Source organism: Crassostrea angulata, chromosome 10 (assembly GCF_025612915.1).
Source record: "Crassostrea angulata isolate pt1a10 chromosome 10, ASM2561291v2, whole genome shotgun sequence".
NCBI lineage: Eukaryota > Metazoa > Mollusca > Bivalvia > Ostreida > Ostreidae > Magallana > Magallana angulata.
Window position 1 is genome coordinate 13344141 of NC_069120.1, and position 27959 is coordinate 13372099.

Here is a 27959-nt window from a genome sequence, read left to right on the forward strand (position 1 = left end):
TAAATAGATAAATGATAGTAAATCCAAGAAAGTAACAACGTAACGTCATTCCCATCTGTTTCTACATGAACGCTCCGTTTCTAAAATCCATGCGATCACTGAAATTTTTCGATCTGCCACAGTGTGTGGTTGGCGCATGCACGAAATTATAACATACACAGGAAAACGGTTTACAACTATCGGGGAATTTTTGAATTATCTGTGCCTGGATTTCAGTCCGTCATGTTTCGTCGTTTATTAGATATTTCTTGCCATTGCAGTGGTTATAATATTATTTTTGTTCAAAACACGTGTTTACACGTCTTTTCGTCAAAGGTAACGTGTTCGGGTGTATGAAATACCTGAATGCGGGGAAACTTGAAAAGTGCTCTCGGCCTTACAAAGGAGGTGTGTAGCGATGAACAGAACAATAGATATATATGGGACTATATATTGCAGATGATATAAAAGTTTGGTTTCTATGCAGATTAGGATTATTTAGGACTAATTTTTGTCCATTACTTTATAAATTTAACGTATTTAAGCATTTATTTTGTATTGTTTTGTTACAGTATCAAAAACGTGTTTTGAAGGAGAGGATCAAGGCTGTATTTTTCACATTAATTATATTACTGAGTATTGCAAGTCTATCATTAACCCAGTGGTTTTTTTTATTATTTGTCAAGAATTAAAGAGTAGGATTTGGTCAAGTACTCAAGTTAGAAAAATGTGTGCATCGACTATAAACTACTTGAATTTACTGGGGTATTTTTTGTTAGAAAACAAACAAAAACATTCAGAATGATGTCAATTTTATCAAATAATTCTTTTTTTTCAAGTAATAATTCATATGTATATATGTGTAAGAAACTGAACAGGTTGTTTTTTCTGCTGGACTAGGTTCTTATTTCAACATGTCAGTCCAACAAACAAAAGCAAATTGTCTAGTAATACAGTAAACACACCTCGTAAAAAGTTGTACGTAAAGTAATATCATTAATTATTAATGTATTCATTCAAAATTTAATATTTATGATTAATTATAATATACATGTATATATAACAAATGCAACAAACAATTCAAGTGGTACCTTTGGCACATGATATAAAAAATGAACGTTGACTCTTTATAACACTTTAAGTTAACAATCTCATTTGGAAATGACTAATAAAAAAGATCTATAAAGGTTTAAATGAACACATTATCTGATGAAATCACCAGGCAATTCTTGTATGATTAAAAATGAACACAATATCTTGACTTATTCGAAATTTTTCTCTGGAAACAGTGTGCCAAAACATCTTGACACATCACATTGTTTCCAATCTTATCTGTGGTTAAAGGAACTTTTCAGACCTTGTATTAACACATGTCAAATTATTCCACAGTCAAAAAAGTTTGTTTATTGCTCACCATATCACACTGACTTATGCATTTGACTATTCAACAAATATTACACCTGTTTTCCATAAGATAATTATGATAACAGTTACCAGTATTATCAAAAGAAAGAATATAACAACTCCAATCAAAATCATATTTCTTCGATGCTCGCGTAGCCACATTTTCCTTCTTGCCTTTGACGTCATCACAGCAAATTGATTGGCCTGAAACAATTTTTTTTCTGTTAGCAACCTTAATGACCAATTAGTAGCTCATCTATGGACAACAGTGTTCATCTACGATATAAACCATGTGTTTTATTGGTGTATGATGTCTAAGTGTATTTAATTTCCGGTTTGTGTATGCATGCTTTCTAAAATTTCTATATACTTATAATGAAATAATTAAAATATTATCTTGAAATAGAATGTACTTGACCAACATTTAAGAAATACGTTTTGAGTTCAACTATGCTATGTACCGTAAATATGTTTAATTTTGTATCTATGAATTTTCATCCCTCTGACCATTCTGAGTCTAAGTTTTATCTTTGAAACCATAAAACTATATAAATTTATATAAACTGACTTGTTTTGCTCATGCTCAATTGAAATAATAATGAGTGGTTGATAGCAATCTTTAAATAACATTTCAACACATTTCATATGCGTGCTCCTTTTCAATCTTGTTTTGTTAACACAGAATAAAATCTGCAAAATTACCCCCTCTTCTAGCCTCTCTCCTTTATCCATCAGAGTTTCGAGTTTCCCCTCCCGGTCCCTGATCTTTACGAGGTTTTGGTGCATGGCCTGAGCCACTTCGTCTACTTCTTGATGAAGGTCCTCTACTGTTTTCAGCGGCTGTTGAAGCTAGAAAATGGGAAGGTTAGTTGAAGCACTTATACATTTATTTGTAAACATAATAATTCACACAGATATAACTACATAATTTTACATGCGGGTTTTTTATTAACTCGTTTTATATCCTGACCACTCCTTTATAATTAAGTAATATACCCCGTTGCAATTTCAGGATTAAAAATGCGACTGTTTTACCTTTGTAAATTTTTCATCTAACCGAAATTTTACAAAAATATACGATTAATTCAACTACACAAAAGGAGCATCCTATGGGAATGTATGTTACTATGTATGTATGTTACTATGTTTAAACTTACTCTGAACTACAGTCTGAAGTCAGCCTATGCAATGTTGTGAGTGCTCATCATCGTTAACATGTATGTTTTGATTGATCAAGAAATAATCTACGCAAAGACAATATCAATAGTACAGAAATAACTTCATTTAACTTTGTGACAATTATTTATTATAGCTAACTGAATTAAGATGTATATTAAATTATCTGATCAATGCATTTCAAAGCAGTTTTACAAGTTAATGGAATGCTTATTCGTATCCGGACAGGTCGTTTTACTGGTTCGTGTAGATGTCAGACTTGTCATTTTCTTAAATTCTATATAAAGTTCAATCGATTTTTTAAAGAACTATAGGAAAATACTTAGTGGATGTAAATACTAGTACATAATATTATATACGCATAGAAGTGTTTTGCATGCCACGGCCAAAATGTACGATCTCTTCCCACTTGGAGTGCAGCAGTGCAGAATCATTTCAATTCGTTGGTGCCAATTTTTTTTGATTTTATGGTTTTGGTTTTTTGTTGCTTATTCATGGGATTGCACTTTCGTCGGTGCGTTGGTTTTTAGTTTCAATATGAAAGATAACTCTTTCTTAATTTGTTTTCGATTCGTTGGGGAGGGTTACGCAAGAAGGCCGCAAAAATTAAGTCACAGCGAATTCTAATGATTCCACCGTATAAGAACCGTTACGGTAGCTTGATATGACGATTCATTGACTGACTGGGATATACATACATGTATAATTCAATTTTCTTTGCGTTTACCACTTTCTACCCATCTCTCACCATTGCGCTCTTTTCCGTTCATGCCTCAATGAATGATCGAGAGATTTGCGAACTTCTTTCTGCACAGACTCAATAATAACCCATTGGCTGCGCATCAATACTAACGATTTTTAGTTTTATATATAACATACAAAAAAGAAATACATGTATGAATGGTGCAGAAGATTAACAGCTATAGTAGTATTTTTAAAATTTTGTATTTTAAACCCCTAAAATTTTAATTTTAACAATCATTCATGATGTGATTTTATACAATTTTATATATTGGATACAACCATTTAATATATATTCTTGAATTCTTTAATTAGAGACAAATTTAATCAATATAATGAAGAAATATCAAGAACGATAACTCCAAATAACAAAGAAGGATAACTCTAAATATTTTTCTGGCAAAGTGTCAGGAAATGAAATATACATACACGTCTGCAAGAATAATTAATCGTTTTTTCGATGGAATCGGATGAGCACGGAGATTTCAAAGTAAGACTAGAAATGGAAGAAAACGGTGAAAATTTAGATTTTCTGCAAGAAATTGATGAGGATATTTTTTATTGATGAGATGATTGATCCTTTTTCCACACTCAATGATGCATGATGCTGGTGCGTCCGAAAATTCCGAAAAATTAATTGCTGAAATGAAAAGAACTCTAGAAAACGCAAATTCTGAGAACACATCAATGAAAAGGTTTTAAACAGTTTCCGAGGACGAGATTAAAAAGTTTCGGGACAGCTGGCAAACGGAATCCACAAAACGCAACACAAAATGGGGTGTTAAAATCGTACAAGGTAATCATTTTTCTTTTATTATAAAATATATCCCGACGACCATGGCAGTGCATACCTGTTTCAACAATCGCTGTTCAAAAAACAAACCACAAATGTATCAGCAAAATCTTTTATAAACAATTCTGTTTTTCAAAATTGTTTAACTGCTCGAGTAAATCACTCCGCGTGTTAATTTCATGACCTTGTTTGTTTCTTGTTAACTCTTGCTTTTTACAAATAAATTTCGCTTAAATATACAACATTTGTGTTTGAAATTGAATTATAAGCATTGACAGTATAAATTTTTTGATCATCGACAAATGAATCTAAAAACCGCACCGCAAACTTTTTTATGAAAGCCTTCGGCTTTCATAAAGTTTGCGATGCGGTTTTTAGATTCATTTGTCGATGAACAAAAAAATTTATACAGTCAATCCAATAATAAACAAGAAAAACACAGATTTATTGACCTATATGTATGAGACGATGATTTATTTAAATGCGTGCATCTACATTTTTTTTATAGTGCAAAACTAACACATGAAGCTGTTTGATACCTGAGTTTCCATTTCTGTTTCGACCTTTTCCTTCTTTTTCTTTTTCTTGAATCGTTTGAAGACATGAATCTTCTTTGATTTTGATTTTGCCTAAAATACGAAACAAGAAATAAAAATATATATAACTTTTTTTAAAAACAAAAATTATTTCAAGTCATGTTGCAAACAATGCCTCGTATATACAGTAAGACTTCAAGTGGCTTGGGAAACTTTACACTGTGCACAAACAAGTACAGTCACTTTTTGAAATTACCTTCTATTCAAAGGAAGTATGTGCTTTATAAATCTGAAAAGTTTAACATAAGTTTGTGGTATTTATATTCAAATTTTTAAAAACATAATATAAATAGGCACAGTTCACACTGATACACAATGTATTTAGCGAGATTGGGATATTTTTATAATTTGGTTAATTATATTTTCTGACTAACTTTAAATAACAATATAAGGCAGGGTTCTTTGTATTAAAAAGACGTGCATTTCAACGTCAACTCTAATTTGTTGCTATTTAGTATGAAAGGCAAAGAAAACAGTATCAAACAAATAAATTATCATTTTAAATATCCGGACGCCTCCTATCCGGATAATTGAGACTTCACTGTACTTATTTCATTAACTACTTCATGAACCGTTAAATTACATTATTTTATTTAAAGGTATATGTGGCGTATTTGGAGTAAAATTTTTGACATGAGTTTGAGTAAAAATAAACATCGTGCTTCTTATAATTAGATGTTTCACAAAGTCTATGCCCGTTAAACATGTTCTTTCTTTAGTTATTTGTCTTTAAACTTTGCTACATGATAAATATTAATGTGATCCGCCATTTGTAACGCCACTGCGCATGAGTGCGGGAAAACCTAGCATTGAAAACACGATGGAAGAATACTTTGTTTACAAATCAGAATCACGTTTTTCATGTCTTAAATTAGATAATTCTTATATCAGATGATACCTGAAGCATTATTATTCCGTTATTCATTATCGTAGAACGATGTAAATTGCTAATTATGTGTAATGAAGATAAAACACGATTTTATCATCAACGACACGGTAAAATGAGTGAATACCCCCCTCTCCCTGAGGGATGCATGTAGCGAGAGTATTTATTTATTCTTTATTAAAACATTCCTCTACATGTAGTTTATAAAGTACATGTAAAGACATGTAACACATGGAGTACTACGAACCTAACAAGCAAAACCCCTACAACTTCATGATAAACTGAAGTTTATATCGGCTTTAATTCCAATTCCATCATTCTACATGGTCTCCGATGACAATCTTCCCTTTGTTCCTATCCTTGTCAGTCTGTCTCATTTTTCATTTTTTGCCAAATCTGTCAAACTTAACGGTATATCTATCTTTCTTGTCGTCGCTGAGATAGACTGAGCGTGGTATCACGTGACCGATTTAAGGCAGGGTTTATTCAAATGCTGGATTTACTATCGACTCCGTAATATTTATAAAAATTATTTATTTATTTCTATATCTTTTTAACCCGAATGATATAAACTGCGTAATTTATTGTGAAGATATATCTTTATATAACTTATTTAAATAAATAAATGAATCAAATATTTCTAAGCATGAAAAAATACGCCACATATACCTTTAAATTATTTTGAACTGTATTTTTCAGTTTTATTTTGCTGCAAAAATGTGCTTCTATGATGATTCAAGATGATTTTTAATGTTACTTAATCTTTCATGGTTAAAAACAAAATTAAATTGTCAAATGATTTACAACGAACTACTCTATGGAATCATTTGCAAACGGAATTTGCACAGGAAGACATTGATATAATGTTGATTGAATCAAGCAATCTAAATGGATTTTCATTCAAAAATATGAATTACACAAGGTAAGAAGATACAATGTTCTTCTCATGAAATAAGTAGAAATTCCTAATATCAATGATACTTTAATTGATTGAAACTTGGTGACCATGTTTTCCATGCAACGTATACCAAGGAGGTAGAGCTTAAACCCCATCCACCCCCACCCCCCCCCCCCCCCCCCTGCACGCCAACCAAAAAAATCCACTTTGCGTTGCAGTAGTTTTGTGTTTGGTCTAAAAAGAACACTTGCTGTTTATTGGCTTGACCTGTTGTCAAATTAGAATAATCATGAATCAACACTTCTATGTCTTATTCAACCCTGTCTACTCCACAATGAACTTACATACCATTCCATGCCAATTTTTTTTTCATGCCTGCAGAATCTCTGTAAACGAGCACCAACACAAAGAAATTTTATTTCTGATACAGTAAGTACATGTAAATTGTTAATTTCACGAAGAACTTATCTAGACTTACCATGTTGCAGCTGTTTCTCTTCCAAGTCCCGCTTCAATGCAGATCGTAAAGGATATTCCACAAGTCTAAAAATAGGACCTGAGTCTTTTCTGAAAATATATGTAAACAAAAAATAACATATCACAGATAATAGCGGAAACTTATGATTTCATATAAAAAGGATGGATATTTTCAAAAAATCACGCTTTTGCCGCACTTTTCGCCACATAAACTTACTGGTTCTTTGTAAATGTTTTTATAATAAATATTCTCGTTCTTACTTAGTGCATGTTGGCATGTATAGACAAGGTTTCTACAGAATCTATTCATAGAAGTTTCGGTTGCCATTGATGCTGCGTCTACGGAAGCATATAGTTGCAGTAGGTTATGTACATATAGATCTAGAAAGACCCATCAGAGGTTAAAGGCCTTAAACCCAACCCCTGGTCAAATTTTAATACCCTTTTCATCACGATTCATCGCTTCAACTATTTGATGCTTTGTCGTATTCAACCCAGTCTGATGGCCTTGAAATTTTATACATATTGTCAACATGCCAGGATTTTTTTTTTCATGCATGCAGAATTTCTGTGAGCAAGCACCACGTGTAGAAATTTCATTGAGGCAACAAGCAAAAAATATTAAATCTTTTTTTAAATTTAAGAACTTACCATGATGTAGTTGTAAATTTTAGTAGCTATACTGCTATCCTCCAGTCTCGTCGCAATGCAGATCGTGGCGGATTTTCCACAATTCTAAAAATAGAACAAGAGCCTTTCACATCAAAAGTCTGAACAGCATGTATGCACCTAACCAAGGGACGGTCTTACAATACAAAACTTCGTATGTCATTGAGTATTTTTTTCAAATATTTATATAAAATTTTCTAATTTATATTAACATTTTTCTAATGGGTTAATTTATTTATGATCCATTTACATGTCTAACGGTCCTTAAACTGAAAAGGGTATTATATTTTGTACTTTATTAACTGTTTTGTCACAACTTTGGCTGGATAAAATAATATGGAACGCATAAGAAATATTTAACAATTCTGAAAATTACAATATTAATGATAGTTATATATGATATCATTTTTGGATCCTCAGTGTATGATAATTGACTTAAGTTATATTTGACCAATGAATTTTTTTCCGAAATTTTTATTAGTAAGTACATAAGTATTACTTAAAGGATATAAAACACCCACTTCTACGTCAAATTGGATTGCATTGCATTACAAAATTGTTGTACGTAATTGATATGATAAAAATCTTCAGACATAAATTAATCGAAACTCTGTTACTATCAAAGGGCAATGTGTGATAAAAATTTTCCATTACTTGTAGGTTTTATCAGTTTTCAATGAGCAACAGTATTTACATGATTTAGCCTATATTACAGGCACGTAGCATAAGGGGGGGGGGGGCCAGGGGGGGCCTGCCCCCCCCCCCCCCCACTTTTTCTCGCAGCAACAAATTTTTTAAAATTTACATATAAAAAAATGAATTATAATGGAGTTGGCCCCCCCCCCCACTTTTTTGGAAGTAAGAAAAAAATTGATATGTAAATAAGGAAATGAGGAGTCAAATTGAACTTACCTCCCCCCCCCCCCTCCCCCCCCCCCCCCCCCACACGGATTAGGAATTTCAAGATTTGGAGGGAACAAAAATTTGGTAGAAAAGATTTTTTTGTTTTTGGAAGTATAGTTTAGTCTCCCCCCCCCCCCCCCCCCCCCCCCCACGGATTAGGATTTTGAAGATTTTTGGAAACTTTAAATTTCCTTTTTTTTCTTCTTTGCTTTGGGTCTGGCCCCCCCCACTTTCAAAAACGATGCTACGTGCCTGTATTATTTTTTCGTTCGTTGCAGAAGTTGTGGTTCTCTATAATCTATTTATAGCTAGAAGTGATGCTAGCGTACATACTTTGTATGATACATTTTTTTTATTGCCATATTAAAATATGTATTGGATTGATCCAATCAAGGAAAATTTTATACTTGATTTTTCATATTTATTTCATTTTTTAAATAACGTATTATCGGTCAGATATATGTTGTACACATTTGGACAGCTGTAATATACTTGAATGTTATGTGATCCAGTATTAGTGATGACCAGCAGAGCTGATTTACCATAAAATTAGGATGACCCATAGAAATCATGCATACTAAATTAACCTTTTAACAATAATGCATGTTAAGTAATGCAATATGCAAGGTTATATCACAGCGATGAGAGAATACACTTGTTTGCTTTTACACGCATGTCATTTCTAATTTATATTTTCTTTTTAGAAAGACTATTAAACTTTAAGGTCTTACTTAAGCATGACGATGCTGTAATTAGTTAGATTGTTGTAGATACAATCAAGATATGCAAGTAATCACGAAATTTAAGATGTGTGTAAGATGTTTACATCACGCCCACCTGAGATCCACCTGATTAAAAACTTAGGTAAATATATAACCTTACCATATAATGGAAGCCAAGGTGATCTTCTCCATTGTTTGAATAATTCCAGGAATATTCTTCTGCTAGAGGGAAGTCACATGTATTCTGTTGAATAAAACGGATCGACCCCAATACTGGTTTTTCTTGTGATCTAAAAATAAACGTTTCTCTTATGAGTGAATATTACCTATGCACAACAAACGTAGTAAAATGGCGCTTTCCCCGTCAATCACCGAAAACACAGTTTGTTGGGAAATTAGCATAGTGTCATGCATACTTCACAATTTAGTGCTTTAACTAATTATGGAAAACCAAAACACATATAATGCATTTGCGTAATACTAAGTGTTTTAACGTAAATAAAACAAGAGCCTTTTGCTATTGGATATATATAGCACAATGGTAAAAGAACGTACAACGGGTATTTTTTACGTGCTGCTAATTTTTACTAATTTTTACGAGTTTTATAAATCCGTAAAAATTAAACGCGTAAATTTTCACAGAAGTAAAAAAAAACACCGCACGTTAATTTCTACATCGTATGTATGAGAGTAATGTTCATGACCTTCAGCTTAGTCTCTGACGGCTGTCATGTACATGTAGGTATAATTGAGCGTTTTTGATCACGTGATGATAACAGTTCAGATCTTTCATTCAGTCTTGAATATTTTTTAAAACTACGTATAATGCCACGTTAGTAGCTGGATGTCTTTTTTGGTTGGGAGAGAAAGAAAGAAAGAGAGAAAAAAAATTTGAAATGGAGTTGTCTTTCTTTTTTTCCCGGTAAATTGAACTGAGACGAGCACATGGTGTACATCAATGATGATACCCAGATAAATAGGAATAAGTAAAGTGTATATCTCATATGAAATAAAGTTAAATGTATAAAGTAAGGATGTCACTTGTACATACAGTTATTAGGATTACCTACGCCTCTAAATATGCTAAATGACCGTTATCGCCTGTGGCAGTGTTTATATAGTAATTATCGTGACCAAGCACCTGTTACCTTTGGCTTACTTTAATGATTTGTTTTTCGCTGAACATCGTTTATGTAGTCTATTACATAAATTAGATAGAACACAGAAGAGAAATTGAACAGATATAAAACGCCGCCACTGACTTCAAAGGTCTGGAAATATTTTAAAAGAACTGAAGTTTCAAAAAACGTAAAATGTCTGCTGTGCGAAATAAACTTATCCTATACGGGGGGAACGACAAACATGTTAAATCACATTCGTGTTAAACATAAGAAGGAATTTCTACAAAAGTGAGCAAGGTTTTACATTTATCAATGTACTTGTTCATATTTATTTACACTCTTACCGAGTACCCGGGTAATCGATCGGAAAAATGTCCGAGTAACCGAGTACTTAAAATTGACCGATTTACATCCCTAGTATAAACGCAATCATAAATATAAGGAATCGTTAACAGAAGAACGATTTTCTGATTTGTATGTGTGTTAACTATAACAAAGTCACTGTGAAATTTTCCCCCCTTTTACCACAGATGATTTTAATTTTTACGGACATGTCCAATTCGTAAAAATATAACGCGTAAAAATTCAAATCATCCTATTTTATGACAAATTCGTAAAAAATTACAGCAGTAAAAATTACCCGTTATACGGTATATAATTTAGTTTCATCCAAAGTTACCCGATGTTTACTTATAGCTGGTCACGTAATCCTCGCGAAAACTTCTGATTTGATTTATAAAAAAATAAAATCAACAATTACACGCAGCTGTATGTAAAACAAAGATGTGTGTGGGGCGGGGTGAGGGTCATTAAAACAAAATATTCTCATTTTTCAGGGTCTTTTAAAAGTATGATAACCCTACGTATCAAATTTGTAATGTATAGTTCAATATTAATAAATTAATCAATGACTTAAATTGCGTACTGTTGGAGCACAATCAAAGCGCATGATTATGGAAAACGGAAAAAACGTTAACTTGTCAATATTTAATAACTAATCGTACAATTGCTGAAAAATAATATAAATAACAACTAATAAGAAATTATTTTATGCATAATTGCGGTCTTGGGGTGATCAAATTTATCATGAAGCATTTCAGGTTTTATTTGATTTGATCACGCCCCGACCATAATAATGATACCTTACAATACCCAAAAAATGTTTCCTTATCAAAAGTTGCTGCATTAACTAGTTGATCCCAGTACAACTTATTTATTACTTCATTGGAAATTGGAAATGGGAAGAGAACGCTTTATTAGTAACTTGCAAATAAAAAGAATGTAAGGAAATAAACGTACTTCATAATGAACGTTACTACATGTAGTACATTGTAAGTGTCGAGTGAACAATTTAGTTTTTGGAAACGGATCAAAAGAGGCATGTTAATCATTCGATGCCCGAGAAAGTAAATATCATATAAGTATACAAAGGAAATCTACACTTCTGGATTCTTTTTCTAAAATGCACTCTGCGTGCATATGCCCTCAAATGCCCCTGTATGCAACATTTAACCCACGCATATTTAAAATTTTATACATAATGTTAATTGAAAATGGCCTTGCATGCATTGTACATGAACAGTCAATAAAAAAAAATGATATGATTAATTAAAATTTAACTTCTTTGCAAATTCAGTGATTTCAATCATTAAATAAACAGTTCCAGAGAACCTTAACTGCATGCTGTCATGAGGTGCAAACCAAGTTGCAAAACATTTGATATAATTGTGCAAATTATTAAGTTAGGCTATTATTTTAAAAGTAATCATTTAAAGTTGCATGTACATGCACCGTTTAAACCTGCTGTTAGCTCCTCTCGATATCCCCCTGTCATTTGAAGTACTACAGTTGATCATCCAGGACTTCCTATTTCAAATGTACTTAAAGTTTTTCATGTTATGACGTTCTTAAGGAGACCTTACCATTAAGTTTTATCACATACATGTCACTCAAAGTTATAGCCAGCTAGTTCTTTATATGTGAACCCTAAATAGAAGAAGAGAATTCTCAGTTTTAGACCTACACCGCAAATAAAAAAAAGGAGATGTCGGACAGGCCAGCGATTGAGACAATAAACCAACAAGTGGACGAGTTAAAGGATGTAGTAAAGGATAACATCGATAAAGTTTTAGAGCGAGGAGACAAGTTAGACGACCTGCAAGGCAGGGCAGAGGAACTAGAACAAAACGTGAGTCCATCAGTGACACACATTTGATAGGTTCTTAATCATTGTTTTTCTTGATTACGATGTCTTTTGTAGTCATTAATGTCCATGTTGATGATAACGATGATGGCAATTACAACAATAAGATCCGCGACAGTAGCATGGAAATATGAGAGAATTATCATACTATCTAAATTTATCGTGTATTTATGATATTTATAATAGATTGATGAAACTTCCTTCTATTTGTTATATTCGTGCAGGCGAACAGATTTAAGAAGACTGCAAACAAAGTGAAGGAGAAAAAGAAATGGCAGAATCGAAAACTTTGGATCATACTTTCTGTTGTTGGGACAATTTTAATACTAGCTATAGTTTTAGCCGCTTTAGGATTTAGTGGTCAATTAAATGGTTAATTTCGGACAGTACTGATTCTTATTTTATGGTTGAACTATTGATAAATTCTTTTCTATGGGTTATAAAACCATTTGAATGCATTATTGACGAATTGTATTAGCATAATATTTTCATGGATTTGAATCAGTGGCGGATCCAGAATGTGGGGCCGCGTTGAGCCCCCCACCCCCCACCCCGGTCCATGGCAAAGCCCTGGTGGTGGCAAATAGGACAAAGCCCCCGGAAGCTTCCAGGTTTTTTCTTAACGATGTTGTTGATTTATTAATGTCTATGTTGATGATAACGCTTATAGCAATAGGACCCACGCTTGTATCAAGGAAACACAGAGTATTATCATACCATCTGTAAATGTTTCAAGTATTCAAGATATTTATTGGATGATGTAACTTCCTTCCCGGTATTCAGGTGGACAGATTTAAGGAGACTGCAAACAAAGTAAGGAAGAAAACAAATGGCAGAATCAAAAGATTGAAATCATAGTTGCTTTGGTTACAATGTATGATAATTTTGATAATGCTTATATTTTTACCCGCACTATGAATTGATATGGTGAAATAATTTTAAGTGTCTAATTTCATTATATGTAATAGCAAATATTGATATACTTATTCAAGAGTGACTTGAAAGTCATTGGATATTGACTAAACAATTTACATCAACATTTATAATTACATGGATTCAAATAGAGATCTTTGTATTTTTTTTTTCATTTTCTTCGTATATATGATATGTATCATTGTATATTAATAATTTTTTTTTTTTAATGTTGACTTCCAAATTGTCTTCTCAATAAAAATTCATTTTTGTTTACATCCTTTTAGATTATCTTCTGGCATTCATCATAACAAAACTTACCAAGGGAAATAAAATATGAAATTACAAGTGTTTATAAAAAAACGTAGATGCTGTCATTAGACAGTAATACCAACACCAGGTCCGAGGCCATAAAACTTAGACGAGCTCAAATTTGATCTCAGTCTCACTTTTACAAAAGAAATATATAGTGGGAAAGTGAGACTGAGATCAAAAGTAAGCTCGTTTAAGTTTTATGGCACCAGGGCCAAGTATTTGCTCAAAAATAACACTTTCTTATACCAGATTTAGATTAGAAGAAGGTCACATACAATTTCTGGTATCTTTTTTAAATTGCAATTTTCAAGGATGAGATCCCATCCCATAATAAATATGAGTGGTCATTTATGTACATTTTTGGTTTGAACTGTTTGCATGTGAATTTAAGAGGAGGTCCAGGAATTAGATTGTTTGGGGAGGAACACAATTTTGCAGATACTATTGACCCTCAGAATTAAATATATTTTGCTTAAACCTTTTTCACATCTATAGTTCAGCTAATGTTATATTCCAATAAATGATGTTGCTATTTATTCAATCATGAGAGGAGTTGTGAGAACCAGATTTTTAGGAGTGATAAATGTTAATTTTCTGTTACTATTTGACTTCCTGGGTGAAATTTAATTTTTAAAAATCTTATTGCACATCTGTAGGACAGCTCTATCATCTCCCAAGAGATGGCATAACTTCTTCATAAATTGTAAAAGGAGTTCTGGAAACCATATTTTTAGGCAAAAAAAGCGTCATTTGTTTTGCCCACCGACCCCCGTGATAAAAAAAATTTTTTATATACAACTTTGCGTACTTAAATTTTTTATCCAATACTGTGGAACCATTAAAATTCGTGGTGGCTCAATTTTCGTGGTATTCGTGGGTAGCCCCCCCCCCCCCCCCCCCCCCCGAATTTACATCCTCGACGGAAACAAATTTTGAAAGAGTTTGTTATCTTACTGATACGAAAAACCGACAAATCCACAAAATGACATCCCACGAATAAGCAAAAATCCCACAATCCACGAAAATTGACCTCCACGAATCTAAATGATTCCACAGTATTTCAATTTTTGAACTTTCTGAAAATAATAAAAGGCAAACGATTAAGCTCCGTATACACTCAAAAACTCCTAATAAATAGCTTTAATAATTTTGAAATTAGGAAATTAAATGATGTGAATTTTTCAACATTTTGTAACTGATATGTCGTCACATCAATAGCACAGATACAATAAAAGATCACCGATTGAAATCACTGACCCGTGACAAAACGTCAAAACATAACATTGGTATTTTTCTGCGCATGCTTAAAAAGAAAACAACTTAATATGGCCAAAATGATCACTGCAAACACAACATGTGTTTAGGGTTTGTGTTATTAAATTTAGAAAACAAACATTGTCCTTAAGGTCTGTTAGATTAACCAAATTAAAATGAAAGATCCACTCCTAAAGTACATGTACTATCAATGTACTTCTATTTTGTATTAAAGTAAAGATGTACAATTACCAAGAATCACTTCTTGCATAAACCTATAGACAATTGTGAAGATATTGATATAAATATTTATTGATATGCATGACACAATAACAGATTGTGAGCATTATAAGGAAGATGAACAGGATGTTTTGAAGAAACTGATTTCGTTCCTTTGTTGTTGTATGCATGATCTGATATACGGATTACCGAGGAGACATGGTAAGTTTTAAAAAAATAACATTTAGTCCAACATTTTATCAATCTATTTATTTTTTTGTGTGAATGAATAGATTTGCTCTCATCAGCTTTGGCATCTATTGACTCTTCTTAACGTGATTTTCAACATTATTAATTATGAACTAAAGAGTCTTGTACAAAAAAAATTCAACAATCATAAAATATTATATCATTTATTGAAACTTTGCCAAATCTCTTTTGTAGAGTAAGAGAAAACTGGTAGGTGATTTGTTTCAATTCTCAGAAAGATCCTTATGACCTACTTATACTTGGAGTTGCCTGTATACGTTTTTTTTTTTTTTTTTTGTAATAAAAGCAGAACCATAGAAGAAATAGGAACGCTCAGTATTATGCCGAAGAACTTGTAAATATCCTTGAAGTATTAGAAAAAAGACAACGCCGTGAGAATACTTTGTCATCTGATCAAAAAGACACCAATGAATGGGAGGTAAACAAACAAACAAACAAACAAAAATCTACAACGACAACAAGCATATGTAAATTAACCAAGTTCGTACTTTAGAATAATATGATATTATATTTGATATATTTGATAAAGATGTTACATTTCTACATCCAACCAACTTATTACATATTGCGAATCCTCTTTCCAAGGTTTCTGAATATTGATCCGGCTAAACGAAGTTAAAGTACACAAAAGTCATGGTCAGAATTTACTTATTTCATTTCGAAAAACATACATATTTATGAGTTAGTTAATTAACAGTAATTGGCTGTAAATTATGCAGAATGATGGAAATGGACATCATACAAAATATACAGATGAAAAAACTCGTAATTCAGCAGACGACAACAGCGTTATTATTACTTACCGCAAAATGGCCGATGACGACATGAACACCGAAACAAAAGACACAGAAACAGACGACGATCTGGATGAAGAAATCTACCTTAGAACTTTAGTAATTCTCATTTCATCATTTTATCATGCAATCAATTGGCATTTACACTATTTTCTGCTTTTCAATTAGTGATAAAAATAAGACATTGTGATAAAAAAAAAAAACACATTTTACACATCATTTTCTTCAAAATTACTCTAACTACACAATATTATGCTGAATTTCAACTGACTTCTTCGCTTTGTGATAACTATCAGAATTCTGTTAATTTTTTCTATTCTATTCCAATTCTCTTACATCTGATACATATTCAAAGTTCAAAGTCTTGAGGTAAAACATCACAGTTTGACCATAATGAACTAGCCTAAAAAATATCAGAATTTGACCATAATGAACTAGCCTAAAAAATATCAGAATTTGACCATAATGAACTAGCCTAAAAAATATTAGAATTTGACCATAATGAACTAGCCTAAAAAATATCACAATTTGACCATAATGAACTAGCCTAAAAAATATCACAATTTGACCATAATGAACTAGCCTAAAAAACATCACAGTTTGACCATAATGAACTAGCCTAAAAAATATCACAATTTGACCATAATGAACTAGCCTAAAAAATATCACAATTTGACCAGACTGAACTAGCCTAAAAAACATCACAGTTTGACCATAATGAACTAGCCTACTTGGAAGACTCCATGTTACATGAAAGCATTCTAACACAGTTATAATTTTCTCATGATTGCAGACGCTGCGAATTCCTAATTCCAGATCATTAGTGAGTACATGTATGTCTATTTCATTGCAATTCATTTTATTATATTTCTTTCCTATAAAAAATATCAGGTATGGGAGATGAAGTTTTTAACTTGTGGATTATAATCTTAGAGGTTGTTTAAATAAGGAAAATGCATTTTAATAGATCATTTTGTGTTGTTAATATGGCATGTTACATAATACTAGCAATAAAGTTTATAACCAATGTGATCTTACACGTGTATTAATGAAGCGGTCACGGAAAAACAGAACAGGTCTATGGTTAGAAGAAAATGAAAGAGATGAAATTGAGCATATTATTGATGAAATGAATCCAACTAAACTTCAAAGAGAAGACATTGATCCAGATGAATCCGAGGACTTTCAGGTAAACTTTCTCAACATCAATATTCTTTTTTAAGCCAAGCACCATATAAATAAATATCCATTCAGTTGAAATAATAGAATTAAGCATTCCAATTCAAATGATTTCAAAGTGTCTTAATTAAGGTGTAAAAGTAACATACTGTGATTACATCAATATTCGTTGAATACCAATTTCCGTGGATTTCGTTATCAAGTTGATCCACGAAATTAAGCGTTCATTGAAGTGCAATCTCTATTTACATTTTGTATTGATAGGATCATTGGCCAAGAATTTACATATCCTTGAAACTGTGATTTTCACTTTATCCACAATAATTGATACCCTTGAATATTAATGAAACCACGATAGCAGCTAAAATTTAGCGGAGTCTCTAGCAGATTAGCATTATCACGATCTAAATCATTCAGAGCTGAATTAAAAAAAAGCCTATATGGTCGTCTCCATTTTTAGACTCTAATAAATTTCCTTTGTTGAACAGTATGCAAATTTTGAAAGCTTAAGAGGGCTGGATGGACCAAGCCATATATAGACTTAATCCATCTCCTTGAAAATAAGAGATTTACATAAAGATATAGGAAAAGATCTTAATGCAATGATATTTGGAATTTTTCTGTACTAAGTAACAGCTTATGTCTAAGAATTTCATATTTAAAAGTTTTAATGAGATCTGACGGATAATTTGTTGATCATGCGATCTCTTTATTTATTAGGATTTTTTTCTATACAGAAGAATGATTTCATGGCTTTCAAAATAATATGTAACATTTTAAAAAAGGTTCAATTGTTTACTATCAAGCGTCCTTAAATCGTAAAGGTTTCAAATACGTAAAAAAAAAGTTTTTACTTGGATATGTTTACAAAACAGTGTTTAAGGAGGCTGGGTTGACAAAATACCAACCACCAGATCTTCCTTAATTTTTGAGATATGATTTGTAAATTTATAAACTAATATCTGTTTAAAAAAATCTATGAATTTTAGCATTTAATTTTGAGCTCTTCTTCTAATGAAAATCAATACAATTTAAAATGGCCACAAACACCCATTCCTCTTAAATATGAATGTCGCTATATTGATATGTTCAATTGAGAATTTTAAAATTATAAATATTGTTTTTGGTACTGGGTTGGTAGTGGGTATATGCAAAGCTATAATAACATATGAATAAATAAACTTTGTTCTATATAAATCAATAGGATGCCGTATCTGACATGTCCGAAGTAATACCTGATGATGCAGGAACGACAACTCTGCCTTCTGATATCAGCAAAAATGTAGGTCCCTGTAAAACTCCATTAAACAATTATTTTTTACTTAACTATTGTTAATTACAGTAAAAGATGTTAGATATAAATAATATGAGAATTATTTTAGATATTCCGGATGCTAATTTATGTGTTCACAGCAATGATTATTCTGTTATTTCAGATAAATACACATCCAATGAAAAATGCGTCGACAATAAAAGACATGGACAGAAAAAGCCACGGATTTGTTTACTTTTACTATTATTTAGCTGCAATTGTTTTTATAGGACTTGCATTATTATATTTTTCCCTGAACATGTTATATAAAGATGTGTAAACTTTGCCATGATTAAGAGATAGTTTTCGGATATTTGCCAATCTTTACCTGGATTTTAAAGCATAACAAAGAACTGCGAACTTTTTATCTCGATAAAATTTTACATTTTCGTTAAGTATTTGAAAAAAGACACACATACAGAGAAACATTTTCAGGTAGAGTTGCATCCCTTTGACCTGTTATTGTACATGTAGGATAAATTTTACAAATACTTTTACTGTTAAATTACGTTACTATATAGGTCGATGTATTAAGACTTTTAAAAATAAATAGGATCAAAATATCACTTCTAGATGCACCGAAATATCAAAGTTTGTGCTCCAGTGTTGTACAAGTTCCTTAATTGTTAACTCATGTAGCATCGACAATGTTTTTAAAAGAAAGCAATAAAAGTAATGAGTTTGTTAGATACCAGATCATGTGTCACATATTGTCTTCATCACGTTTTAATAGGATCATTGTTTTTTTATAAACATATAGGCAGAAGTGTTGATGCAGAGCTTTCTTCTTCTAAAAAAATGCTTTAGAATCAATATCTTTCTTGCTTATTCAAAACAGGTTGGCATAACTGATGTATTCGATATGGATGCTTTTACAATAAAAAGTGTAGAAATTATATAAAAATGTATTATTATTTGCTGCATATCAACAGAAGAGCATTAACTTTATGTGCATTTATATTTTCATAAATAAAGTAGCAGTTGGTGAGCATATTTGCAACAAACACCGGACGTTTGCCAAGAACAACAAAGGGTCTATTTAATATATATATGAATACAGGATGCTATACTTAAGATGTGTTAAGGCGAAATAGAAGTCTGACAAAAAACCTTTGTTTTGATTCATCAAAACATGAACCACTCGTTCTATCACCTACTCTCTCTATTTCATACAACGTCGGAGCAAAATGGTATGTCTTTATTTGATCACTTTGCATATGAGATGTAATTATTGACTATTCTAACATATGTTCAGGGTAGAGTTTTAACAAAATACGCTTTATTTTACAGTCACTAAGACGTAAGGATGCCATGGTAAGGATATCAGAAAAATTAAAGAGTTTATAAATTGTTTATCATCATATGTTGTTTTTTTTTTTTAAATATATTCATGATAACACTCGTTTTTCTCTTTTTGAAACAGCGTTCTAAGAGAAACAGACAAGCCTTTGCTTTCTCTGAAAAAGAACATGAAAAAATAAACATTCTTATTGACAAGACACATGATCAGGATCCTCCAGCGGAGCCTAGTCATGTATCCATGGACAAGATAGAAGACATGAGAAAAATGGTCAGCGAGGTAACGGGAATCATGAAAGACAACATAGAGAAAGTTGTGGAAAGGGAGGAAAAACTAAACATACTTGAAGTCAGAACAGAAGAGCTGCAAGCGTCTGTAAGTATTAATTATAATGAGACAAATGGATTTATGCACAAGTCTTCAACATTGCATACATACATATTTCTGTTCTGGGTAAAGCAAAGGAAATAGATTCAATTTTTGGTCAAGATTGCCTTTAATGTTATGTAGTAGCTGCTACATGTATGGTTCAAACTTATGATAAATAAGTATTTATAAAATATCTTTTAAGTTATTAAATAAATTGAGATTGTTAAATATGTTTTTGATAATTAAAAACCTTATTTTACCTATTTCCTTTTAATTTTCATTTGTATTCATACATTGTTTCCTTTGCTTTTACTTCCAGTCACAGAGCTTTAAGATAACTTCGACCCAGGTGGTACACAAATATCGTTCCCGCCACAGGAAGCTTATATGCGTACTAGTTGTGATAATAGTGATTATACTGTTACTGGTCGGTGGGGCCATCTTCCTGTATGTAAGCGGGGTGTTCTCACAGTCCACACAGGCACCACCAACAACACCTCCACCCAGCAGCAAACTTTTGTCTCAGTTAAAGAATGCTTCAACGTCTTAATCTATGAACCCAAAAACTCTCAACACTTTTATTATCAAATGTACATTATTATGTTTTCGAGAAAGCCGTAAATCATTATTTTAAAACATTTAAAATCTTTAAAAGACTAGAAAGTTACAGTGGTGTGTTATGTGTATTTCCGTCATTGACTTGTAGTGTACCGTGAAACTTAAACGCATCAACACAAAAATAAAGAAATGCACAACTCATGATGGATATTTCATTCATTTATTTCAATGGATGACAAGCTTGTGAAACACGTTTGCAAAGTATATATACACTAGTGTAGTCTTGATAAAACGTGAAGATGCACACATTTATACACACTAACATCATTTTGATAAGCAATAACACATGTTTAACACCCAAACATTAAAAAATTGCATTATATTAGGAGCCAAATTTATAAATATAAAGTTTAGTCTTGTTCTAATCGTAATAAAACATGTAGTCAAATAAGAGTTATTTTTGTATCAACATACAGTCTCTTCCGTCCGATTCTGTTTACCAAATCAATGAAGAACCAGAAAGAGTGGTGCTCCGAAAGAAAAGGAAAGGCTATGTAGACATAAATCAGACACACGGAAAAGATTCTGATAATGAAAAAGGAAAAGTTACCGTTAATGAAGAAAACGACAAACATAAGTCTGCGTCAAAGTCATTTCAGTCTTCGGAAAATACAGATAGCAAAGACTTGGTGGTATCTTCAAAGTTGGCCAACGAGGGAAGGCAAACGGAATCAATGACAAAGAGACATCAGTCTCAACTAATGCAGGCAAATCTTACAAAGTCGTGTGACACTTTAACTGATTTGAAATCCGACGAAATCAAATGCTTTGAATCATCTTCAATCTTTCCTGAATCTAAAAAAGAACAAAGTTACGACAAGACACACAGAAAAGAATCTACTCTGATATTTCCGGTTGATGTTGACTTTTATGGTTCACTTAGCGTCGATGGTGGAAGTGAGGAGGTGAGAACTCAATTTTTCTTAATATTATGTATCAAGAAATGTTTGTTCTTCAATTCTTTATTATCTGTACCATTTGAATCTATTTACACTGATTGTCAATTGTCAATCATATATGTTTGACAACTTCTCCATTAACTTGATTGAACTACAAATGTACCGAAATGCCGGTATCTACAATCTCTAAAACAAATATGTAGACATATAGTTTTCAGTAAACAATGTCCATCTTCGCCTAAATGTATCCCCCATCAAATTGATTAAAAAGTTTACTTCTAAGTATCCTTGTTTTCCGCTGAATCACCGGAAGCATGCGAGACCACAGGATTCCCCTGTTTCCTGGTATTTCCCAGTCGTTTGTATATACGTGTACTCCTTTCATTACTAGTCATAATATGCTGCATTTTGTCTCTTAAAAAGTGAACGTAATTAAAATAGATCATTGGAAGGAAGTTGACAAATAAGTGTAGTTTGGGCTGAAACAGAGAGGATATCATGCACCATGTAATGTTAAGGGATAAGTTATGTAAAGTTGTATAAGATATGCCGAGACATGGTAAGTGCGCCATATATCATTTCTTTCCATTGCATCAATAACATAAAAATTAGATTTTAATTAATAGATGACCAAATAAAAATGACATGTAATTAAGTGACAACTTCCTATTTTGTTTAATTGGAGAACTGTATTTCACAAGAGGGTGAGGCAACTTTCCTTCTTGATATAACATATTAACTTTATTTCCCTAGATGTGTGAGCTAAATCAAAAGAGTGAAATATATTTTGAGTTAATTGCTAAACAAAGTGATAATCCTGTTAAAGAATTCGAATAGACTATAAATGATTAATACTTGTTTTAAAGTTGATGCGTACGCTGGAATCTTTTTATGATACCGGTATAACAAATAATGAAAATTGAGCAACATTCTCGCAGCTGTTCATTTATTTAAAACGTGATACTATGAAGTGATCGTTGTTTATACTGTCACTACCATCACTACCATTACTCTAGTTGTGAAGAGTGCATATGATAGGTCCCTTCATGTCTTTTAAGTTTTGCTTTTTAATGTTTTTTTTATTATACATTTGTATTTTATTTTATTTTGTATTATGTATATGCCTCAATTAGCTTAATTGTAAAAGTTACACTTAACAACAATGCTTTTGTCGATATGAAACAGGAAAATTTATGGCATGCATACTATTTCCTTTAAATGAATTGTCCCAACCTTTCAAAATACTGAACCGTACTAGTCAAACTGTATCAGAAAAAAAGGAAATGCATGATAAACCAAAAGTTTTTAATAGAAAAAAATTTAATAGGGTACGGGCATAAATGATAATTTTATCCAAGATACACCCACCCAAAGTTTAATTCATAATGAACAAGACTACGAAACCCATAACTATGAAATATATCAATGTTGTATATATACTAGTACTGATGAAAACAATACGGAAGAACAAAATTTAGTTTCCCATTCGTTTTGTTTAGTACATATTGCACTAATATTAAAAATTATGATTGTTATATTTTCAGCCACTACAAAGGCACAATGCTATGGTACGTGAAATTGACTATTGTCCAACTTTCAAAAAATATACATTTGGATGCATGAATGTCATGAATCATTTAAGTCATTCCATTCAGTTTCTACAGTTAATGTATCACTGCATTTTTTTTCTCTTTTTGGGAATTATTTTTACTATTTTGTATTTTGAGTGGTTTTACCGATAAAGCATGCTTATGCGATGAATGATTTAACAAATCATCAGAATATTTTACGTTTTAGAAATCACGCAAAAATCGTTCTGGTGTTGCATTTACTGACGCAGAAAAGATTAGCGTAATCAGCAATGTTGAAAAGTTGCAATCCGAATCATTCCCAGAAGCAAAAGACAGGAGGAAGGAAGGACAAAATGTGTCGGACGAGGTTCGAGCACAGGTCCAGCAAGCTAAGACGTCGATGGAAGACAATATCGCCAAAGTTGAAAAGACAGGAAAAAGACTTGACGAAATGGACATCTATGCTTCTCCTCAAGTAACCAAATGTCGTTCACTTGACGATTTAACTGTAGATAAGACAGATGGTATGCGAGAAGAAAACAGGCCGGCTTCAGGGGATCATATTACGATTAGGGCGAAAGAGAAAATTGCAGAATTGCCGCCAGGCAAGGCAAGTGGAAATGTAAGCAAAACCTGGTTTTAAAATGCTCACCAAATATTTAAGATTAATGTAAATATAGTCAGATAAATATTTTTATTCTAAGAAGGTTTGTGTCATGTCCATAATTTAAATTGCCAAATTTTTTTAAATATTTGATATTAATTAATGAAATCCATAAAATGTGATTATTATGTGTCGCTAATATATCATTGCTATTTGTATTCTTTTTAGTCGATTTTCAAAGCAAAAATTTAAGAAGTCAAACCACTTTCGAAAAAAAAATATGAAACGTGTATACTTAGGATTTTGTTTCAACTTGAAACATACATTGTATTTTGATTTCGTTTCAAGACATTAATTAATGTTATACTCGGTTTGATAGGCTTTAATATGTGTGCCTTGTAGAAATCCAGTGCTAATGTGGTATCTGAACCTAAGCATAAAAAGAAGAAACCAATACCGACTTCTACAGACGAGTCCGAGTCAAAAATTGCTTTTGTCAAAAAGAAGGCAAAGCGAGCCAAGGTGTTTCTCAAAGAGAAATTGACCGATCACTCTAATAGCACCGATGGTTCAAAGCAATACAGACAGAACGACGTAAGACAGATTGCTTTTATCTTGATTATAACACAAGTTGGTAGAATCTTAAACTAATTTCTTCATGAAATGATGAAAAATTCTTCTGTTTTCCTTTTGATTTTGGGTTCCTTGTCGAGTAATATTTAATAGATGAACACATTTAGTTGCTATTTCTATAGTATAGGGCGATTTATCTATATATACAAGTATGTGATTGTCTGATGTGTTCATAAAATTGTCTGTGTGTTTTCGTTATTGTAAGAAATAAGGTGTCCCTCTTTGCTTGAACAAATAACTCCACTGTAACAGTTTGAGCCACGTATATATGTATAAAAACAACATAACTGTCTCTACATTACGTATAAGAGGATTTGATTTTGCCTTCTGTTAATCCTGTTGCACCGCCTTCTGTAGATAAATTTACTTCTAAAGAAAATGGTCATATAATAATCTTTTTGGTCAATTTATTAATTTGATATGTTTGTAGGGTAACAACACAACTGTTTTCTATACCGACGAATCCATTGCTACTCCAATGCCTAAACAACCCGTAGTGTCCTCAACCTGTCAGCAACCGCAGAAACAACAACAGCAATCACAACAACAAGCAAAAACAACACAACTAGACATCCTTCGTAGTCAGGTCCGAGAGGTTACAAACATAATGAAGGACAATGTCGACGAAATCTCCAGACGAGGAGAAAAACTGGAAGAGCTCGAAACGAGGTCAGGTCGTCTGGAGGATTTGGTAAAGGCTTTTGTGGATTTGCAGTATTTTATGTTTCATATCTATAAGAAAACAGTTATATTTGGTGTTTAGGATAACGCTGGTTTTTACAGGCCTTTGTATAACGAACATTTTCTTTTTTGTTAATATGTGATTTAAAGCAAGTCGGTGAATGCTTTGGTCATTGACTCTCGATTATGCATGTTTTTTAAATCTGCATGAATGTACTTATAGCATTTCCTTGTCAGGCTTATCTAAAATTACACTTCAAGTTGTCGAGAGTGAGTGCGATTATTTTTGCGTACTCGAAATATAAAATTAATCCTGATAGGGTATATATTTTGTTACAAAAACATATATATTGTCTCTCCTTCCAGTCGAGCTCATTTAGTACTACTGCTGCAGCCATACAGAAGAAGATGAAACGAAGAAACCGGAAAGTGATCTGTGCCATTGCTCTTGTACTAACATTAGTGCTTATAATTGTGACAGTTGTTCTCGTTGTGTATTATAATGGATAATTTAAGATCAGAGCAAAAAGGCACATTTTAATGTCGACTTTCATATACAACCACAATTTTGCTCGTAGCATTTGGGTTGGTGGTAAGTTCAAAATGACTGCAATTAAGAGACGGGCATGTTGCATTATGGATTATTGTAATATATAATTGTAATAAATAATGTGATTTTAACGAGAATAAATTGTTGTACTGCAAACTTACAAGCTTTGAGCTGCTGTTTTTCTGCTTTGAAAGATCAATTTTAAGTGGGTCCTTACTCAGCAATATGTTGGTTTATTAGATTAACACCCTATGCAATTTAAAAGTCAAAAAAATTCATGTCAAAACTGATTACTTTTTTACAAGATATCCACAATATTTATACCCCTTAATCTTATATCGTTTATTTGTACCACGTGGATTATGATTGACAGTGATATAATTGACACGTGTTGAAAACTACAAGATCTTCGCCCGACTACCATCATCATGAAATATGAAGATAAAGGGACTCTCTATACGGAACACATCATCACTTTCTCGATAATTTATAAATGGTTTACCAGTTTCGGTTCAGTTTAGCTGATAAAACGAAGATTCACATCCTTATTTTCTTTTTACAACTTTTAGAATATGTCTGTATACCCCTATTTGGCTTAATCAGCCTAGTATTAGAAAAATGTAATAAACTGATTTTTTTCCAACAATTTCTAAGTGAACTAGTGTGTATGTTCTGAAAAAAAGTGAGGTTGTTATTTTTAGGAGATAGTCCTATAGTCCTTTGATACGATTTGCTTTTCTTAATAAAGGGCATACCTGTAACTTACAGTAATGAATCTTACTGTGTCGTGGCAGGCCGAAAGGGAAGGATTACATACGTATTCTGTACCATGTAAAAAAACCTCTTAAGCCAACAAGCTGTCAATTCAGAAACAAAATCGTTGAGATCTCAAAAGAGCGCCCATTTTGCTTTACCTGACATAACAACTCAGAGACTGAATGATTTATAGATTTATATTTACATGTACCAAGTATTATTTCCTCTATTTCTTACGGAAACTTATAGTTAATTCTTAGCTCTATAGAAACAGCCAGACTGAAATCTACACGCCCCGTTTATCGATTGGTCGAAATCTACAGCGGCTGAAACTGACATGATTGAAATTGACACGCCGTTTTATCGACTGGTCGAAGCCTACAGCGACCTAAGAAAAATCACGAACTGCACGAGATAGTCATGATGATGTAAGACTCAAAGTCTCACAGAAGAAAATTTGGCTGTTTCTTTTAGCAAACGTACTTTTGAACAATAACAGTTAATTTAATGAATTTTTCTAACTTTTCATAATCAATTTATTAATTAATTAAAAGAAAGATGTTAATTTAAACAATAAAATGCTTTCCTTGATGATTCATGCCAGTTATGAAGGTAGCGATCATTGTAGGAAAAAAAATACATAACCCGCTAACGCGGGTTATGTATTTTCTTCTGCAGTGTCGCTACCTTCATATCCCGAATGAATCACCGAAGAAAGCATTTTATTGTTTAATTAATGTCAAATTTGTTTTGTTTTTCAAAATTTCATTACATTGTTTAAAAACCGTTAGTTATGATCAGTGACGTAGCATCCGGGGAGCCAGGGGGCCTGGCCCCCTACTTTTTTTTGCAGCAAAGATTTTTTTTTGAATTAACATATAAAAATGTTTATTATCGTGTAGTGTCCCCCCCCCCTTTTTTTATAGTATGTAAAAATTGAAATGAAAAAAAAACGAAATTAAGACAGAAAAAAGAAGTTATGGGTAGACTACTACCCCCCCCCCCCTCAACCACGGATTAGGATTTTTATGATATTGGGAATTTCCTCTTTTTTCTTTTGCTTGTCAAGATTTTTTTCGATGAGTCTGCGCCCCCCCCCCCCTTTCAAAAACGATGCTACGTGCCTGATATTTAAAAATGAAACTAAATAGTTTG

General features: G+C 32.3%; 3 protein-coding genes and 1 pseudogene across 4 annotated transcripts; 3 read left to right on the top strand and 1 right to left on the bottom strand.

Annotated features, from left to right (window-relative positions):
* Positions 1-763: 763 nt before the first annotated feature.
* On the bottom strand, positions 764-9714 carry LOC128165814 (uncharacterized; annotated as a pseudogene).
* A 2566-nt stretch (positions 9715-12280) lies between these two features.
* LOC128165815 (synaptobrevin-like) lies at positions 12281-13786 on the top strand. Its single transcript, XM_052830660.1, has 2 exons — positions 12281-12553; positions 12793-13786. The coding sequence occupies exons 1-2, from the start codon at positions 12410-12412 to the stop codon at positions 12943-12945; spliced, it is 297 nt and encodes a 98-aa protein (XP_052686620.1). The 5' UTR covers positions 12281-12409; the 3' UTR covers positions 12946-13786.
* Positions 13787-14859: 1073 nt separating this feature from the next.
* Positions 14860-19697, top strand: LOC128165813 (uncharacterized). Its single transcript, XM_052830659.1, has 8 exons — positions 14860-15490; positions 15713-15727; positions 15825-15956; positions 16258-16431; positions 17126-17155; positions 17387-17521; positions 18716-18793; positions 18948-19697. Exons 1-8 carry the CDS (start codon positions 15488-15490, stop codon positions 19101-19103), a joined length of 723 nt encoding a protein of 240 aa, XP_052686619.1. The 5' UTR covers positions 14860-15487; the 3' UTR covers positions 19104-19697.
* A 185-nt stretch (positions 19698-19882) lies between these two features.
* LOC128165812 (uncharacterized) lies at positions 19883-26211 on the top strand. 2 transcript variants are annotated; one of them, XM_052830657.1, is made up of 9 exons: positions 19883-20013; positions 20114-20137; positions 20247-20498; positions 21527-22015; positions 23554-23577; positions 23807-24202; positions 24587-24778; positions 25248-25508; positions 25865-26211. In XM_052830657.1, the coding sequence occupies exons 1-9, from the start codon at positions 20011-20013 to the stop codon at positions 26006-26008; spliced, it is 1785 nt and encodes a 594-aa protein (XP_052686617.1). In that variant the 5' UTR covers positions 19883-20010; the 3' UTR covers positions 26009-26211. The 2 variants fall into 2 exon arrangements, with proteins under 2 accessions (XP_052686617.1, XP_052686618.1); XM_052830658.1 differs by having other exon boundaries at positions 23807-24190.
* Positions 26212-27959: the final 1748 nt, after the last annotated feature.